A 19,508-nucleotide genomic window follows, 5' to 3' on the forward strand; every position below is an offset into this window, starting at 1 on the left:
GTATGATCTGAAAGCATTGTTTGATTTTGAGCACAGATAAAATGGTTTTGAGGCAATTGTTTGATTTTGCCAGAAGAGTCTATTAGAACTATTAGATACTGGTGATGTTTTTCTCTTGAGATCAACACCCCTTAGTGGCGTAAGGTTTCAAAACAGTAAATCTCAATTTCTTAAATCAAATGATTTGGCCAGTTTAACATTGTGCTGAATATACCCTGTTAATGTGTGTAATAAACAATAGTACAATTAACCCAAATGAATGCAGGCAAAAACCATATTGTTGTTAGTTCATGACACCCAACATATTTTACTGCTAACCTTGTATTAGTTAAACCAAACATGCCAATATCAGCATGTTTCTACAGTGATGCAATAACAAAACAGGCCACTTTATATCTCAAACCCAGTTTATTCAGAATGCTAAATTCGTTAAATACACATTGCATCAAATGCTTTAAATGCAATATCTGTATGAAGGTGGCCGTATAAAACTCCATGTTTGGCCTTGTGTAGTCGATCAGGTGTTACCGGTGTGTCCAAATGGTGGTCCGTCTTGGATGTTGGGAATGCTGGCGGTCACTGGTTATTACGCCTCAAGCTCAAAATCAAAATAGTGTGGATCGAAGTAATGAATTCTGACGTAACCATCCTCTCCTCCACTGCTATAACTGTGGGTGGAAGAAGGCAGTGAAATATTTAACATGTAGAATAAAAGAATTGAGGATAACAATGGCAAAACACTATGACAACAGCTCAGAAAAACGGTTCTTTGGTCAACTTTACAATAAAGTTTCATTTGTTAACATTAGTTGACATGAGGTATCATTAACTAGGAGCAATATATTTTTACAACATTTATTAATTCTTAGTTAATTTTAGTGCTGGGCAGCGATTAATTGTTGCCCTTACCATTACATTTTTTTAATCAAAAGTTGTTTGTTAATCAACTGTGAATCAACATGAACAAATTGTATTTTTATTAACTAACATTAACAAAGATTAATAAATGCTGTAAAAATATATTGCTCCTAGTTAATGTTAACCTCATCCTCAACTAACGTTAACAAATGTAACTTTATTGTAAAGTGTTCTCAAAACTTTAAAGTGCCCCTATTATGCTATTTTAAAGATTTCTAATTTTGTTTACTTGCACCCAAGGTAAAAAACAAACAAAAAAAAAAAAAAACACCACCACGATTTTCTCATAATATACTTTGCAGCATCAGCAGCAAAATGTTCTCAGTGTCTGAAACAGTTTGATAAAGGATTCGATATCTTTAAACCCCTCCTTTCTGAGAGCCTACTCTACTCTGATTGGTCAGACGGCCCAGTCTGTAGTGATTGGTCTACCGATAACAGCGTGTGTTGAAACAAAACGACCATTAGCATATCTGAATTTCAGCTCCAGAGGCTTCCTAAACTCAGGTTTTACAGTGTCAATTCCAACCCGAGTCCTCATCCTTTGGAAGTGCATGCAAAGTTGATTTGTTCTCGCAGTAGGGCTGTCACTTTTGTGAAAAAATCCTGTTCGATTTTTGAGACATAAGTGTTCATTGAATCGATTGTCAAATCAATTTTCCATGTCTAAAGACGTTTCCATTTTAAACGCCAAATATAGGCAAATCCACGGACAACTAACAGACATTAGGACGAACGTAAAGAGGGCGCTTGAGACGCGCACAAGTCAGCAATATTTCTTATGATTTATTGGCGTGAAGTTTCATGCACAACAACAAACAGGAGTGCAACACTCTCGAAAAACAATAAGCAGAGTGGATTGCCATAACATCAATGAAAAACATTACTGCAGGCTTTAACATAGCTGTGTTTACGATTAGAAATGTCAAACAAATTTCGCCTACGTAGGCGATATAGCCCGTAGCCCGAATCTGTATCTGTATGCATGAGACTGTCTGAATAACAGCAGAATTCACATTTTTGTAGTAAAAAGAGACACATTATGCAGAAGTATAATTTGCTGTTATGCGTGTTTGTCAGAGCCTGCAGTTGCTGTGTGACGCGCGTTCGCTGCGGACGTAACGTGACGAGCTGGACGCGCTCCGAGAAAAGACCGTTAAAATCGATTCCCTATTTTCGTTTTCGAAACTTGTGTTGGTTGGTCCGATCAATTGTGCAATCGATTTTCGAACGTAAAGTGACAGCCCTATCTCGAAGCGCAGAAAACAGCGTCTTCACGACATGTCTACAACACGAATCAATCTCTGCCAGGCCTCAGCTACAACTACAGTGTTTGAGGGCGGGTCAAAGTAAACGTTCACGGACAGCCAATAAAGACCACATACATTATGCAAATCTGTTACAAACCTATACATTTTTGTGCAGGAAGTGAGTCTGGAATTACTGACGACTTGTTTCAGGCAGTTCAGAATCGGTTCTTTCTTTTGGGAGACAATAACTCCATTTGTTTGATGTTGAAACTTTGCAGACCCTTTACATTGACAAACAGCTGTATAAATCACTACATGAAAGGTAATATCTCAAAACACATGATAGGGGCACTTTAAATGCACACATGGAAAAGCTGAATACGAACCTTTTCCCATCTGGGTGGAATGCCACACAGTTGATGGGGCCGAAGTGTCCCTTCACACGCCCAAACTCCTCTTCATAAGCCGCATGGAAAAACCTAGAAGAGAGTGTCAGTGCTGGATAAGGATTTTTTTTTTTTTAACCATTACATTTTCATGATTGTACTTTTTTTTTTTTTTTTTTTAAACCAACCCTGGAAATCACATTCAAACTAAACACTAACCTGGCCTCGAATTTGCCGATCCTAGTGGAGGTGGTTGTGACTTCCATGGCCTCCTGACCACCTCCCATCACCACCTGAGCAACACATAACATCACTGCTATTAACAACGTCAAAAACATTAACACGAATAACACGCAAGTTCAGTGCGAGGGAAAATACAGTGCGTTTCAGAGACTTACGTGATCCATGATGGGCGAGATGGCTGAGGAGTTAACAGGTCGCTCTGTTTTGAAGGTTTTGATGTGATCGAGGGTTGCGGAGTCAAACAACTGAACAATGAAGGAAGCGGTATGTGAGTAAAACTAACCAGGATTCATTTCAGCCTATTCAGTTTATGATTCAGTTTCAAACACAAACCTTGGCAGTACAGTCTTTGGAGGCAGTGATGACCATCGTGAGATCCACAGATGATTGGATGTCATTGATTTGTTTGGTGTGTTCCTTTGCCTTCTTCAGAACCTCTCCTGACTAAAGAATCACACACATTAGACAACTATCATCTCTTCATGGGCATTATGATGAATGTGACGGAATATACACGTTCACAGAGTATACATATGTTCAAAAGTCTGAGGTTGGTCATTTTTTAACAATAGACACAAACCTTAGCACTGAACTGGTTAATTTCTCCATTTTCATGGCCAGCAATGACAAACTCTCCCAGCGGACCCCATACAGCACTGGTGATCTTTGATTCACTGCAGGGCACAGACATATATGGCTGGTTGTCCTCTGTGGGAGAGAAACAAAATATCAAGACCTGTGACAGGAAGCATCACCAGCACTGCTTTAATCACCAGTGGTCGAAATACTAACCGATTTGCTGAGGGTCTCGGAGGTCGAAATAGTTGAGAAAGCATTGGTAGCCCATCTGCTTGTCTGTGGAAAACATTATGATGTTCCCACTGAAGTCGAAGCCACACGTCCTCACCGCCGAGCTGGTCTCCAGCAGAGCCAGCTGCTTTCCTGAGGGAGTCAACACACAAACATCATTAAAGACACTGCTTGTTAACATAGAATTTACATTGACATTTCATATTAAGGGATACTTCACCGATTAGCATTAAGCTTTGTATCAGTAGAAACCCGGTAGTATTTTCGAATGACCGTGCTTCCCTCCCTCATGTCCCCCTGAGACGAGATTTCTGTATTGTGTGTCTGGAAAAAACCCTCAGATGACGCAAAAATCATCATTTTGCGTCATTGGAGGCGTTTTTGGCCAGAGACTAGAGAATACAGCCAGTAGTAGGAGCTCGTTCTGCATGTTTTCAACCCGCCCATAGGGGGATCTCACGATAAAACGCCGTCTTTTCAGTTTCAAGTCAACTAGTAGCCTAGTTGTATCATTTCATCTGATACGGACCTCTGTAACCGGTAGGCGTGGCTTGGGAGTGGCCTCGTTGGGCAGTGAAGCAAGTGCATTCTGGGAGTTGTTGTCTTTCATCCACATGAGCAATGGCTTTTCTCAGTCTAGATGGCACCAACTTCTAAAATAATTTCACATTTCTACTACATAAATGACCCAATTTAAATACACATTCATCTTTCCAGCGGTGAAATATCCCTTCAGTTTTCTTGGCATGGTTTGTGAAAAGAAGCTCAACTTACAACACTGGACAAATACAGTAAAGACATGATGTCAAATTTCATACGAAAAAAAAAAAAAAAAACACCTTTGATGAACATTTCAATTTCTGAATTAAAATATTTTTTAATATTCTCTGTGGGGGCTTAAAATTTAATGTGTAGTTGGTGACTATAAAAAAAGGCAGAAATTATGAACATTTTGAATTGGTTAATAATAATAATAATAATAATTTGTAAGTGTGATTTGATTTTAACATATAAAACAATATGCAGGTAGTGTGACGAGATTGTAAAATAAATGTGAAAAAAACTAACATTAAAATGCTGGAATTGAGAAAAATTTTAATAGTTTAGTAATAATAACAATAATATAATAATAATAATTACAAGCCAATGCAGTTTGATTTTAAAATATTAATATTATAAAAACAGTATGCAGGGGGTGTGACTGTCCAGCGATTCTAAAAATAAAAAAATGTGGGGGAAAAAACATCAAAAGCCTGAAATTATCGATATATTTAGAATTTCTTAAATAATAATAAACTGCCATTTTGTTTTAAAATATTAATTATAGGTGGTTTGACTGAAGATTAAAAAAAAAAAGCATTAATAATTTAGAATTGTTTGTTTGCAAATAATAACAGTAATAGAAGTAAGCTACCGCAAATTCATTTTACAATATTAATATTTAGAATTATATAAATTGAATCTTAAATATTACGATTAAAAAAAAAACAATTAAAAAGAAAAAACATCAAAAGGCTAAAATTCTTGCCAAAGTTTAGCATTTTTTTAAATACTAAAAAGTAGCAATTGCGATTTTGTTTTTAAACATAAAAACATGTATCCTTTTGTTGTTGTTATGTGTCAAGAAAAGCACAAAACAGAGATAGGTATTTGAGTATTTTATATTGTAATAAACTGCCAACCTGTTTCGCAGTCCCAGAGCCTGCAGCTGTTATCAGCAGATCCAGTCAAGACGTTCTTTGTGTCCCCTTTGAAACACGTTAAGAAACATTTTTCCAAAAACAAATGACAAGTAGTAAAGAATGTTGCAGGTGAAATATTCAAATACATCCAAACGTCTCAGGAAAACAATATATATATACATACATTCATATATATAATGAAATTGGTCTAGCATTTCTTCAACACAGAAGATCTTTTAGGAAGGATACAGTCAACATCCACACACCAGACGGCACCAGTGTGTCCATTATAAGTGCCGAGCCTTTCTCCATTGACAGAGTACCACACATTCGCAATCTAAAACGACAATGTATGTGTAAAAACAATATCAAAAAAGCATTGAAAAAATTGTGATGTTGTGGTTGTAGTTTATCACTTACCGGATCCTTGGCCACTGAGAACAAGAGATCTCCCTCTCTGTTGTATTTGATCTGAGTGATGGACCTCTCATGGCCCTGCAGAAGAATGGGTTTCTATAGGAAATATAAAGCATGAGTGTTTAGTGTTCATGATGTAATACATGACAGTCGAGTAACTAGTTACACACGATTGTATGCCTTGCAGTAAGTGTTCTTGCTCTTCCCCATAATGTCTAAATACAGCGAAAGCTACAGTAACAATACAGCCATCAGCTTCACTTTACAATCATATGAAGAATATTTGGCCAAATGTAAAGCTTAGCATCTGTTAGCTAATGAAGAATCAACGGTCAACAGACTTCCAGTGCGTCTACATTACATTTAATAGCTCAAGTAATAAGTAGACCTATGCTTACCATTATCGCCGGGTTCGTGCGGGCAGAATATGATCGAAATATTATTTCAATCTGCCGTAGAAAAACACAGTACGCGGTACGCGTGCTCAACTGCGCCCGGTTAAAAACGGAAGAGACGGACTTCACTTCCGGTACAGACAAAAATAAGTCCCTATTGAACAGTAAACCATTCTAACGGTCCGGTAACATCATATACGAATAGAAAATGATAAATTTGTTAGCGCTGGTTTCATAACAACACATAGATGATAATAAACGGTCAATTTAAAATATGTTTCGTTTTTTTCTATTATTATTTTTCGCGAACATTAACTGAAACTGGTCAAAAACAGAGACTAATAATACTATTAAAATAACACACACAGACACTAAATTAATACATAATACAAATTTAAATTTTTACTTAATGTTAAATATTTGAAATTATAACTATTTAAGTTCAAATTTTTAATTTCAGTCAAACAGGCTAATGTTATTGATGTTATCATCCCGTGTGACATATCAGTTTATCAACAATGAATACAAAAATCACATTTTAATTTTCTTAGTATTTTAATTTGCAAATAAATGTATACAGGGTGTGAGAAAACAACAACAACAGATCTTTGGTACCTTCTATGATGGGAATGTCAAATTGAAAGAATGACTGGCAAATGAATGACCAGCAAATACAGTAAAATGATGATTTTCACACACATACCGGCTGACAAAATTTTTGAAACAGAAAATCCGGTTCAGTAACCTTGACTGGAATGAAATATGGAAGAGTTTACATGGCCGACTGATAACTTGACGCACTTCAGGCTCAACACTATACCAGCACTTTTGTACTCCACTCAGAATGGTACTGAAAGGGCACAAAAACTATATGATGTAAATGCACTGAACACACACACACACACACACACACACACACACAAATGAAATCAAAAACCCAAGAGTGCTGAAATTTACTGGCATCTCAGAACTAAGTCACTTTGTGTCAAACATACATTCATTACTCAGCATGTCAGTGCTTTGCTCACATGCTAAACACAGAGATGACATGAACAGAGCTAGAATTGCATAGTGTTCTTGAATCTACTTGTTTAACCTGATGAAACTGGGCAGGGGATTCAAATGTTTTTGTTTATAATATGTTAAACACATTAAGCCACTAATGCAGTGGTTCTCAATTCCAGTCCTCGTGACCCACTGCTCTGCACATTTTGTATGTCTCTCTTATCTGACACACTCAGTCCAGTTCATAGAGTCTCTCCTAATGAGCTGATGATCTGGTTCAGGTGTGTTAAATAAGGGAGACAAACAAAATGTGCAGAGCAGTGGGTCACGAGGACTGGAATTGAGAACCACTGCACTAATGCAAACAGCCATGTGATCAGTATCTGAAACAACTTGATATGAAAACCATCCAAACTGAAATCACACACTGAATTAAATCCCTCAGTGGTCATGACATCATTTAAGTGCACATACCTAACTAGAAGTTTAACGGAATGGGTTAAAGGAATTAATCTACAATGCTGGATATATTATCTGAAAGAAACTAGTGGTGTTTAAAGATGGTGTAAACTTAATTTAAAAATAAATGTGATAAATTCAAGTGTGCAAAAGCAAAGAAATCTGGGTTCAGATTAGATGAACAAACTCAAAACAATGTCAGTCTTAACTGTACGTCTATATTTCTGAACTCTGAAAAGTGATGAATAATAAATCATACATTCTTTGTTTGGTGCAGGAAATAAAAATAAAAAGAGTGGTTGGGAAGTGGACAAGCAGATTTTACCTAATACAACAACTTAAGGCGAGAAATTAAATAAAAACACCCAAAGAAACAACATGTCACATTACAACTGCTGTTTCATGGCAAATAACTTTCCCTCAATTACGGCAATCCATCTGTTAAGATTCTTTATGTTTTTTTTTGTTTTTTTTTCAGCCTAACTGAAAAGAGACAAGCATTTAGTGGACAAACACTAAGCATTCCAAGACAGCAGCAACATCCATGCCCCTCTAAATGCAAATATGGAATTTTCTCGGGAATAAAGTGGGATAAAGCAAGCCACATAAAAACCAAAGAGTATAAACGCAGCATAGGAATCATGTTGAAGGCACAATCTTCCCTGACACAATGAAAACCCCCAAAAGCAGACGAGTCAGCAGTTCTATCGCAGACGCAGAAAACTAAAGACGCCGACGGCTGATGGAGGGTTGGGGGTCTGGTAGAGCTGGGAAGGATTGTGTGTGTGTCCTGGCCCCCCAGAGAGAGCTAGACTCAATCCTGGGTTGAGCACACCTCTCTGTGACTCTCGGCCTCCAGATCTGGCCCGCAGTGGCACGCCGGGCTACAAGCCGTTTGTGGAGTCTCTGGGCTGTTCTGATGGACAGGGCTGCACTCTTCTGAGTCTATCGCTTCTGGCGGTGACCCCGTCTCTGTTTCTGGCCTATTCTCAATGCCTGTGGAAACACCCTGAACCTTCTTACTCAGCTCATTACGCTCTATCTGTAGCGCACGACAGAGCTTTTCCAGTCGCTGCACCTTCACCTGCAGGCTTTCAAACTCCTTGTCTCGTAGTGTTTTCTACAGTGGACAACAGAGAGAAAACGTCAAACTAAAACGTGCAGCTTTTAAGCAATTACTCGTGTTACAAAGTTTTAACTTTTTGCAGTACAGGCCCTGATATACTTCAAGTGAAATTTTAGAATTAGCTAGTGTAACGGGGGAACTAAGGCAAAAACTAAATGTGTTCGGATATCGTTTCAGGAGGAGAATTCAATTTGCCAAAGCAAAATTTCCAGGAAAGTTTGCTCTGGCTGGTAAATCTCTTTGAACTATCATTGGTCCATGTGACACTGCTTTCTATGACGTGGAAGTCTTTGGTTAATTTCTTCTGTTCAATCCGTCAAGGTCGGATGTCCGCCATTAAAAACAAACACCCTGGAGAGTCGCTTTATAGTAGAAATTGAAGCTGTTATTCTAATAGCAAGTGAAACTGACACCTTTTTCATGTTTAATAATGTAAAGCTGCTTGCTTTAAAGCAATATTTTGTATAAAGTGCTATATAAATAAACGTGATGTGACTTGACTGGAGTGCTGAATTGCAGATCTGGTGAAAACATTGCTATGATCATACTTTGTTGCCACTGAGAGGACAGCGTGCAGCACGTTTACATATTCATCTATATATCGCTCTCAGCAGTGCGGGTGGCATCGAGATGTTCGCTGAGAATATGCTGCTGAAAAGCAATTTCGAATTTATTTTTACCCCCAAGTGGAGAACGAATAAGAACTTAACCGTGAGTATATCAGGGCCTTAACTGTCAAGAAAGAGAACAGAACTAGCAAGTACAACAATCACCTCCTCTGCCATCTCCAGCAGAGCTTTGTTACTGCTCTCCCATCGTGATCTATACATGGTTGTTTCCTTCTCCAGCTTCTTAATCTTCTTGGTCATCTGCAGCATGATACAAAAACAGATTAAAGCACGTTTCACACAAACACAGCCTTTAGAAATGTATATTTTGTTTTGTGAAATGTGTGACAACGCCCAAGACAACCTACATTCTATGCATTAATACAGGCCTTGCAGACTATTCCAATGTGCTACTTTTCCATTGTTTTTCCATGTAAACACGCGCTAGATGGACGTGTATAACCGTATAACTTGTATAAATCAGTTAAACCTTTTTAAAAACGTGTCGAGACCTTGCAGTATTTTTCCCCATTTTTCAAAGCAAAAACGCGTTCTGTGTGAACGAGCTCTAACAGTGTCTTTGTAGGAGTGTGAAGTCCACAACATCCACTAATCACTACTAAACAGTCATTTACCTTTTCCATCTCTTGTTTGAAAGTTGTGAACACCTCGTTGCTTTTGGAAAGTGTGTTTTGAAACTCTTCAAACTTCTCGGTGTACAATGAGAGCTGAAAGAGACAAAATAAAAACATTTTAGCATGGGAAGTCAAAACACATATGAAACAGTAACACAAAATGTTCTGAGTGGCACATAACCATGTAAATAACCACAATGCAACGGAGTTCTGGGTAGTTGCTAGATCCCTCCCTCTAATCTATATGATTTTCTGTTTAATGGTGTAAATACTACCATTCAAACGTTTAGGGTCTGTAAGATTTTAATGTTTTAGAAAGAAGTCTCTTTTGCTAACCAAGGCATTTAACTCACATAACTGTTTTCTACTTTAATGCATTTTAAAATTTAATTTATTCCTGTGAATTTTCAGTAACCATTATTCCAGTCTTCAATGCTGATTTTGGTGCTCAAGAAACATTTCTGATTATTATCAATGTTGAAAACAGTTTTTGCCTCTTAATTTTGTGGAAACTGATACTTTTGTCAGGATTCTTGACCAGAAAGCTCAAAAGAACAGCATTTATTTGAAATAGAAATCTTTTGTAACATCTTAAATGTCTTTTCTGTCACATATGATCAAATTAATGCATCCCTGAATAGAAGTATACATTTCTTTCCAAAAAACACTAATAACTCTGTTTGTCCTATAAGTGTGTGAGTTAGGTCAGATCTGTCTTATGTCCCTCACCTGCTGTTTCAGATGAACCTCCTGCTGTTTCATGAGCTCATACATCCTCTGAGACTCAGCCGCCTCTTTCAGGAGCTGGAAAAGAAAGAAATGAGACCATAAGAATCTTAATTAGTGACTGGCAACCCTGTCCAGAGGGAATTACCACACTGGTGTACATATAAAGGCAGTTTCACAGTAAATTTACGGTACATTCATCCCAACAAAAATATAGAATAAGTTTGTTTCTGTAACTTTAGCTGAGCACATGTTTGAAGTACTGGGAAAAGGATGTAGAAACTCACAAAGTCTTTCTCCTTCTGATGACGGCCCTCTGAGTCCTTGAGCAGTGCCTGTGCCTGGTTAAGCTTTGCATCTACCAGCTGCTGTTGCAGATCTTTGTGCTTGAACACCTTGTCAATATGCTGAGAGAGAAAACTATGTCGTTAAGGACAGCGGCTCCAAAACACAACTCAAGTAATACATAAAAACGTATGAATGTCACAGTAATAAATAAATAAATAAACTTTGAATTGTACAGAATCACAAATAATGAGTTTAATATAATGGCATCATAAACTGTATTGTTTAACAAACACAAGCACAGATGTTTTCCCATTTATCTTCAGTTAAAAGGCATTACAAATGTATTTTCCCTTCTCTTCACTTTTCATCCTTTATTTCCAAATCTCTCACCTCCTCTCTGAGCTCGTACTGCTCAATAAGTTTCTTTAGTTTGTCAGCCAGCTCCATGTTCTCCTGTCTTAGGTTTGCATTACGCTCGTTGTGCTGCTCCATCTGTGCTTGGATGTCATTCAGTGTCACCTGGAAATGTGAGGTCACTTCCTTCCTTTTCTCCTCCTCCAATCGGGCACGTTGCACACCATCCTCCTGCCAAGAAAAGCAAACATTAATCCACTAATCTCATTAAAGAAAGTACAATGCAACAAGCTTCTGGTTAAGTGAAAAGTTGAGTTGGAGCACTGATTAAACAACACTTTGAGAAGAGAAACTTCTGAGGCAGGACACTTCTGAACACCATTGAATTTAGATTTTGCATGTGGCAGGCACCACAGACATGATGATTATAACATACCCTCTCTGCATAAAGGACAGATATCTTGTTATTTGCATTCATATCAAGTTAGCGTACCTTAAGTGTGCGGTTGTGTCTCTGCAGTTCTCGACAGAGACTCTCCAGCTTGCTGCGCGCCAGGATGGCCTTGCTGTGCTCATTTCTTAAGTGGTCCTTCTCCTGGATTAGCTGCGTCTGCTTCTTCTGCAGGGCTCGCATCTGTTTCTGAGCGTTACGGTGCTCCTCTAGCTAAAAGAAACAGCAGGACAGGAGTATTATTATAAGTTGTCTAAATTAGGGTTGTCACAACACCAGAACATCAGTAGTCGATAGCATATGCATTGGGTAATTACAGTGGTAATAGCACTGAGATTTGAAACATCTTTACAAATGTATCATTAAAGAAAGCTCTTAATGTGGTAACGTGGGCTGAAAATGCCCTTCATTTCCTAGTATTGTTTTCATGCCGACAAGCTGAAGCCCAGTCAGCTGAAATCACACGGTCTGCCAAATAAATTATTTATCTGTGCACATCATTATTTTTCATAAATTCACTCGTGAGCTTTAATCGAATTAACTTCCTCTCCCTCTTGCAGCGACATCTCTTCTCTTCTTTTCTCTTCTCTGATAATGTGTTCACTGGTGTGAGGACAGGACATCCCGTCACTCACAAGATCACAGCAATAGAAAACCACAATGATCTAACAACGGACAAAATCAAGCCCTGCCCAACAATTTTTCTTGTTCGAGAAGCCATTTCACTCTAATTGCGATTGAAGTGCTCAAATAACACGTATGTCTGTTACGAAATGGATGTTTGAGCCTCGTTTATTTATTTATTTTTATTTCCCTCCGAAGCTTCGAATATTCGGTGTTGATTACTACCGAAGCTAAAAAAATGGTATTCGGATCACCAGCAATTCTTCTATCACTACATGAAACTACTTTCAAATAACTTAAAATGTTTTTTTTATTATTGTTTATTTTTATCTCCATGTATAATGTTAGTAAAGTTTTTTTGCAACCAAAATTTTATTTTTTTCTTGACTATTTTCTACCCTCTCTCTCTAAGAGTGATCATTTCTCTGTATACAACAAATGCTCTGAGATGTTGACATTTCTTGATCATCATCATCGTCAAGTCTTACCAGCTCAGCATACTTCTTACAGAGACCACCCAGCTTCTCCTCTGGAGTACTCAGTGTGTTGAGAGTCTGCATTAGAAGGGTTATCTCTTTGCCTACAATGCAAAAGCAGAGAATAGAATTTAGGTTAAGAATAGTTCTGGGTATTGACACATATTTTACATCTTGATTGGATTTTGATTCATAAGCTATTGATCCGAATCTGATCTCAGAAATATTTCAGGTATATGTCAGGAAAAAAAAAAATTCTAAATGATGTAAACTATATAGGGAACCATCTCACTTGTTTATGGAAGTAAAATAATGTCAAATGTTTTTGAAATAAAAAGCCTGTTGAATTGCACTACTTGAAAAAAATAGGCATTGCATTAACCATGCTTGCATTTTAATGCATTGTATTTTTAGGGCTTGCATTTTTATGGGCTGAAATTCAACATGGTTGAATATTTAAGCTGTGAATATTTCAGTTAAAAACATTTCCAACACCTTTTCATTATTAATTCAATAATCCATATTCACCTTTCATATTTCACTTTCAAAATATTCAAACTGTTTAAAAATACAACCAATAATATTCAACAGAAAATTTTCGGTCCATTTTATTTCGCTTTGCAAATTCGCTTCCACAAATTCAGTGGTTCAAATTCGACAGTAAATTCAACATTGACGTCCAGGAACTGCAGGAAAAGCAGTAGATTGCCGAGCATACTCTTCATCTGCTGTTAGTCGACCTCACCAGCAGGTGGTGCAAAAGTGCTTGTTGACGAAGACATTCATTCATAAAATGAAAATGATTATCTGTGTCAGTATATGCGGAAAAGATGATAAACACACAAAAGCTGTGTTTATGTTTCATTCAATAACTTCATTGTTACTGTCCCTGTGTAGCCTACATGTCATCAGCTTTCTCTACCATGAACAGGATTATAATCAGTTTCCCTCAATACCTCATACTCACGGATTCCCCTTCCGTTGGGACAGCTTAATGGACTAATACAGTGATATGAAAGACCAATCTTGCACCTTATTGGGGAAGTAGGCTGTAGGCTACAGGCAAGAAGATGGACTCAGAATATGAACTTAACGCGCAAAGTTTCATGCTGAGCGTTTCGTGATATACTGGCATAAAATCAACACTTGATCAATTAATACTAACACTTTCTCTTCTCTTCTATTCTATTCTATCCTCTCTCTCTCTCTCTCTCTCTCTCTATATAGTATGCCTACGTGTATTGCATTAGCTTAAACTGTCATAGCACTTGCATATTGTTGTCCTATTGTTAGTTTAACTGTAAATCGCTTTGGATAAAAGCGTCTGCTAAATGACTAAATGTAAAATTGGCTTATCATTGGACATTCGCACATTTAGGGACCGTCTCTAAAGTTGCATACAACATTGGCATACAAGTTTCTAACTTCAATAGCAAACTTAAATTTATTTGAATAAATATAAAAAATCCAAAGGGTGCGCATTATGCCTGACACTACATGAACACTTTACAGTTGGTTTTATGACTGTAAGTCGTTCTATTCAAATGCTATCGGAGTTAGAAACGTGTATACCAAAGTCAAACCCTAATAGCCTGCATGCAGCACATCGCCACAATATAAAGTTAAGGCAACTAAACAACCAAGAGAAATATATGTCAACCTCAAAAATGTAACATTGGATCTGTATATCCGCATCGGGGAATAACATTATAATCTCGTTCACGGTAGAGAAAGATGCATGTAGGCTACACAGGAAAAGTAACCGTGAAGACACTGAATTTAACATAAAACAGCCGTCATAATAATCACAAATACACTTACATTGCTGTAAATGAGTTTTATGAATGAATGACTTGCTCTAATTTTGCTGGTCTTCGTCAACAACACGCGCTTTTGCACCTCCTGCTGGTGAGGTTGACTAACAGCAGATGGAGAGTATGCTCGGCAATCTACTGCTTTTCCTGCAGTTCCTGGACGTCAATGTTGAATTTACTGTCGAATTTGAACCACTGAATTTGTGGAAGCGAATTTGCAAAGCGAAATAAAATGGACCGAAAATTGCCTGTTGAATATTATAGGTTGTATTTTTAAACAGTTTGAATATTTTGGAAGTGAAATATGAATGGTGAATATGGATTATTGAATTTTTAATAATGAAAAGGTGTTTGAAATGTTTTTAATTGAAATATTCACAGCTAAAATATACAACCATGTTGAATTTCAGCCCATAAAAATGCAAGCCCTAAAAGTACAATGCATTAAAATGCAAGCATGTTTAATGCAATGCCTATTTTTCAAGTAGTGCAATTCAACAGGTTTATTATTTCAAAAACATTTGACATTATTTTACTTCCATACTTGTTACACTACAACAATATTAATGAATAAAATCAACAGAGTCCAAATTCAATTGCTATTTATTTTTAGATAATAATCAGCACTCAAATAAAAAAGTTAACATTTACATTTGTAATTCAAACTTTCTATTAGTGATACAATAATGTTTCTCCTCCAATTCATTGTTGAAATTTGTTCACAGCAAAGACTACAAAACTGACCTTAGGATTCAAGAACCGATTTTGGATATTAAAATGAATATAGAAATCGGTTATTCGATATTTTCAACCCAGAAGATCAAGTCAAAGCATAATAACAGACTAACAACACTGAAGCATAAACTCCATTATGAATGGAGGTATGCAAGTGCTACTGGTGAAAGACACCATTGAAGAACACATTCTGAATGCCCAACTGCATTCAGATCAAGTGTGTGGGTTCACTTTGAATTGTACAGAATCACAAAGAATGAGCTTGAATTGTGCTTTTGTTAGTGAGGCCATATTACTGCAGCAAAGTAAAAGACACTACAGTAACACATGGATTTTAGAAAGGACAAATACAAAAGAATGCACGTCTTGCCATATTTATTATACAGCCCGAAATCCATAAAAAAATGGGACATTTTGTCAAATGTAATAAAATCAAGAATCTGTGATTTGTTAATTCTCCTTAACCTTTATTTAACTGACAAAAGATACAAAGAAAAAAAATGTCCAATGATTTCTCTGGCCAAATTAATTGTATTTTGTAAATATAAACTAATTTAGATTTTGAAGGCTGCAACACATTCCAAAAGGCAAAATAAAAGTGAAAAGACTATAGATTTTTTTCCAATTTTTAAAAAATAATTTATAGACTTTTTACGTTCAATAGTTCGGATTGAGCTGATCAACAAACGGACAGGGAACTACGTCATCACGTTGAAAGGTCACGCCGGCGCCGGCAATACTATTTGAACTACTATTCATATTCATCAGAATGTTATTCATATACTATTCATATTCATATTCACTGAATACTATTACTACATATATAATAGCAAACAATACTATTTGAACCATCCACCTACGTACGGTCGCATTGTAAACAGTGGGGCGGTACTTCTGCCGGCGCCGGCGTGACCTTTCAACGTGATGACGTAGTTCCCTGTCCGTTTGTTGATCAGCTCAATCCGAACTATTGAAGGTAAAAAGTCTATAAATTATTTAAAAAAAATTGAAAATGACCTATCGTTTCGCTAGATAACAACCTCTTCTTCAGCTGTGATCGCGTACAGCCCGTTTAAACACTTCAAAAACTTTTGAAACTGCATTGATTTGGACTTAAAAACTATGGTAACCAATGAAGTCCATTGTTAGAAGAAAAATCCAGAAATGTTTTCCTCAAAAAACATAATTTCTCTCCCACTGAGGAAAGAAAGACATGGATATCTTGGATGGCATTGGGGTGAGTAAATTATTAGGAAATTTTCATTTTGGGGTGAACTAATCCTTTAATAGCAAGCCAACAGTTGGTGTCGGACTCGTTACACACTTAGGCAAACACTGACTCACCTAGTCCCTTCACTTTCTTCTTGTCTTGGAGCTTCTTCTGGTCCTTCTCCACACATCCATTGCCATTCAGTTTGGCCTCCACCTGTTTGCCGTCCTCTCTCTCAGACAGCCCGTTCACTTCCACACCGTCAGGCTGGCCATTGGTCACTGCCACATCATCGCTGCCAACACCACCATGCTCATGACAATAGGTGCTGAGGATGTCCTCTAGCTGTCTGCACAGTTCCTCAGCCATGTCACAGGAAGCAGAAATCGCACCGGCCTCTGCCACTAAACACAAGAAACATGAGAGAAGACATATGGCAATGGAAATGACTTTCCCACAATGAAGATGTGAATATACTAAGGTTTTGGGTTAGTTTAGAACACGAAAGAAAGAAAAAAAAATCAACTTGTCAGCTCCCTTACAGCCTTCATCAGTCTGAGCATTGTTGGTCGGTGTGCCGTCCGACTGCGTTTCGATTTCTTTAGGGCTATTGGTCATCTCAGATGCTGCGGTGCTCTCCTCCGTATCATCTGCACTGCTATCAGCAACTGAATCCTCCATCTCCCTTCTCTGCATTGCTGATCTGTGTACAAATATTAAAAAACACCAAAGTACACAGGTAACGTTAAACGACTACAATACGACACACTTCACTGTATAACTGCTTGAACAGTTACAGTTACAGTTACAATTCAGTTGCACAATTAAAACGAATCTGATGTGCAAGAGACTGACAAAACAAACGAGGATGACACTTGTTGACTACGTAACTCACTACATAACATTAAAACGCGCTAATCACTACAATCCGATTTGAGATCACATTTAGGACAGTCAAACGTTAAATGTTTCTTGTAAACATCAGTCAACAACAATCAACAGACGTGCCTAAAAAGAACAAGTGTTACGTTTATCTGACGGTTTATAACTGTAAATAAACATACAAGTATAATTGAGAGCTGTAGCTGTGTAACATCTCTCGCTCGACTAGTTTAGCAGTCATGGCTAACAAAACGCACAGTTAAATATCCGCTAACTGACTTGACGCGCTCTACAATTTTACAAATCAGACACACCGAACGTATCTGTGCTGTCAGATAATTGTTTTTAAAATAATACCAGTGTCTCAGTTTGGTCCAAGAAACCCCTTCTGATGTTTGTTACCACTCTTTACCCTTCCTACTGCTACTTCTAACTGACACAGGAAATGCCAGGGAAACAGTCGAAGATGATTGGTCGAACTGTGGCAAACTTCCGGTGTATTATTAGGTGTATTATTATTGTTTTTATTATTATTGTAGTGTACTCTGGCAGTGGTTTATTATTTATTTATTTTCGTTTTATTAGCTTCGAATTAATATTTCTAATTCAATTTAAAATTTAATATTTCCCGCTAGTGATGGGAGCAGCGTCACCCTTTTAGGCCATTTGAATCAATTGAACCAAATGATTCACTGTTTCGAATTCGAAGCGCTCGAAACACCACAAACTGGTGGAACCTGCTGGTCAAAACTGGTCAAAAGTCAAGTGCAACGAAAACTCAACAAAGAACAAAACATTTACAGGCGAAAACACAATAAACTAAATATTCTATAGAGGTTAGAATACATTAAAATAAGTCTATTGCTCTCTTCACTTGTAAGTTGCTTTGGATAAAAGCGTCTGCTAAATGATTGAATGTAAGTTTTAAACCTTTTTTTATTTAAATATATAAACATTCCTTGAACAGCAGTATTTTGAAATGTTTCGAAACCAGGCTAACAACAACGCTCCGTTTGCTGAAATCACGTGACGTGGCGAGTTCAATACAAGCTCCGAACCACTGAATCGACTAGTGATGGGTCGTTCGCGAATGAGCCGGATCTAAGAGCCGGCTCTTGTAGGTGAACGACGGGAGCCGGCTCGCATATCTGAAGAGCCGACTCTATTTTTAAAAATATAGCCTATAGAAATTAAATCATTATGTAGGCTAATAATGAAATAATGAATGATTTTAATTGCATTTAAAATAATTGACTAATTCAAAAACCAACAAAAACATAATTATATAGGCCTAAAGGCGCACACACATTTGTTTCGACTGTCTGATCAGCCTCACATTCTGTTCCTGTCAATCATACACGCGATGTCAACCAATTAAACTGCATGAGGGAGTGCCGAGCAAACTCACACACACACTAGAGATGCGGATAAACCGCGGATCAGGCGGATGACGTGACGAAAAATAATATTTTAATTAAATTCGGGCGGGTGGCGGTTGAACCAAACAAATGAAAAAAGTTTGCCACTAAGCAAACCTGCAAGCTATGCCCAGCTGTCAGTACTATGGAGGAGGCCTAAACGTCTCTTAGATGAGACCGCCTGGGTTATTTTGTTTCGATATTAATTATATTTTAAAACAGCCAATCGTAGCCTACTACCACTGTGGAATATGCATTTAAAAGAGAGACAGATAATGGTCTGATATGACTCAGAAATGACATCGGGCAATTGCAGCGCAAGATGTTCAGAAGAACGCAAGAGCTAAACTTCTACAAGCTCAATAATATCCACATTAAAAAGTAAAAAAAGAAGGTAAGAAAAATAGTCAGTCATAACTTTGCCCATTAATTAGATGTGCAAGACAAGCAGGCTATAGTTTTTGGGTTGTTATGGACAATTAAATATGTGAATAGTCACGTTGCACAGTTGTGTGGTGGACTTGTTTCAGCGAGTTAAAACATATATTTTTTAAAGAGCCGTTTGTGAGTCAAAAAGAGCCGGCTCTTTTCAGTGA

The 19,508-nt window shown here is 37.4% G+C and overlaps 2 protein-coding genes across 4 annotated transcripts; both read right to left on the reverse strand.

Moving 5' to 3' along the window:
* Nucleotides 1-389: 389 nt before the first annotated feature.
* eif3i (eukaryotic translation initiation factor 3, subunit I) lies at nt 390-6,233 on the reverse strand. Its single transcript, XM_084130674.1, has 11 exons — nt 6,105-6,233; nt 5,710-5,802; nt 5,539-5,626; nt 5,290-5,355; nt 3,590-3,739; nt 3,378-3,505; nt 3,131-3,241; nt 2,953-3,042; nt 2,774-2,847; nt 2,555-2,647; nt 390-668 (listed from the first exon to the last, which is right to left on the reverse strand). The coding sequence occupies exons 1-11, from the start codon at nt 6,105-6,107 to the stop codon at nt 587-589; spliced, it is 978 nt and encodes a 325-aa protein (XP_083986800.1). The 5' UTR covers nt 6,108-6,233; the 3' UTR covers nt 390-586.
* Nucleotides 6,234-6,637: 404 nt separating this feature from the next.
* On the reverse strand, nt 6,638-17,956 carry txlna (taxilin alpha). 3 transcript variants are annotated; one of them, XR_014608416.1, is made up of 12 exons: nt 17,852-17,956; nt 17,155-17,315; nt 16,747-17,016; nt 12,866-12,957; nt 11,796-11,966; nt 11,339-11,533; nt 10,948-11,067; nt 10,664-10,738; nt 9,935-10,027; nt 9,465-9,560; nt 7,463-8,685; nt 6,638-7,260 (listed from the first exon to the last, which is right to left on the reverse strand). XR_014608416.1 is itself a non-coding variant. In XM_084130894.1 (11 exons), the coding sequence occupies exons 2-11, from the start codon at nt 17,306-17,308 to the stop codon at nt 8,380-8,382; spliced, it is 1,572 nt and encodes a 523-aa protein (XP_083987020.1). In that variant the 5' UTR covers nt 17,309-17,315; nt 17,852-17,956; the 3' UTR covers nt 6,638-8,379. The 3 variants fall into 3 exon arrangements, 1 of the variants encoding a protein (XP_083987020.1); XR_014608417.1 differs by having other exon boundaries at nt 6,638-7,298; nt 7,458-8,685; XM_084130894.1 differs by having other exon boundaries at nt 6,638-8,685.
* Nucleotides 17,957-19,508: the final 1,552 nt, after the last annotated feature.

The sequence above is a fragment of the Abramis brama genome (genome assembly GCF_963993115.1).
Source record: "Abramis brama genome assembly, chromosome: 12".
NCBI lineage: Eukaryota > Metazoa > Chordata > Actinopteri > Cypriniformes > Leuciscidae > Abramis > Abramis brama.

Bases quoted from the DNA above. Each gene is read 5' to 3' on its own strand.
- txlna (XM_084130894.1), bottom strand. From the start codon at position 17,308: ATGCAGAGAAGGGAGATGGAGGATTCAGTTGCTGATAGCAGTGCAGAT. The intron at 12,958-16,746 runs GTGAGTCAGTGT...TTTGCATTGTAG, and splicing joins GAAGAAAGTGAAGGGACTAG to GCAAAGAGATAACCCTTCTA. The intron at 11,534-11,795 runs GTACGCTAACTT...TTTTCTTGGCAG, and splicing joins GACACAACCGCACACTTAAG to GAGGATGGTGTGCAACGTGC.
- eif3i (XM_084130674.1), bottom strand. The intron at 3,043-3,130 runs GTTTGTGTTTGA...TTCATTGTTCAG, and splicing joins CCAAAGACTGTACTGCCAAG to TTGTTTGACTCCGCAACCCT. The intron at 2,648-2,773 runs GTTAGTGTTTAG...ACTCTCTTCTAG, and splicing joins ATCGGCAAATTCGAGGCCAG to GTTTTTCCATGCGGCTTATG.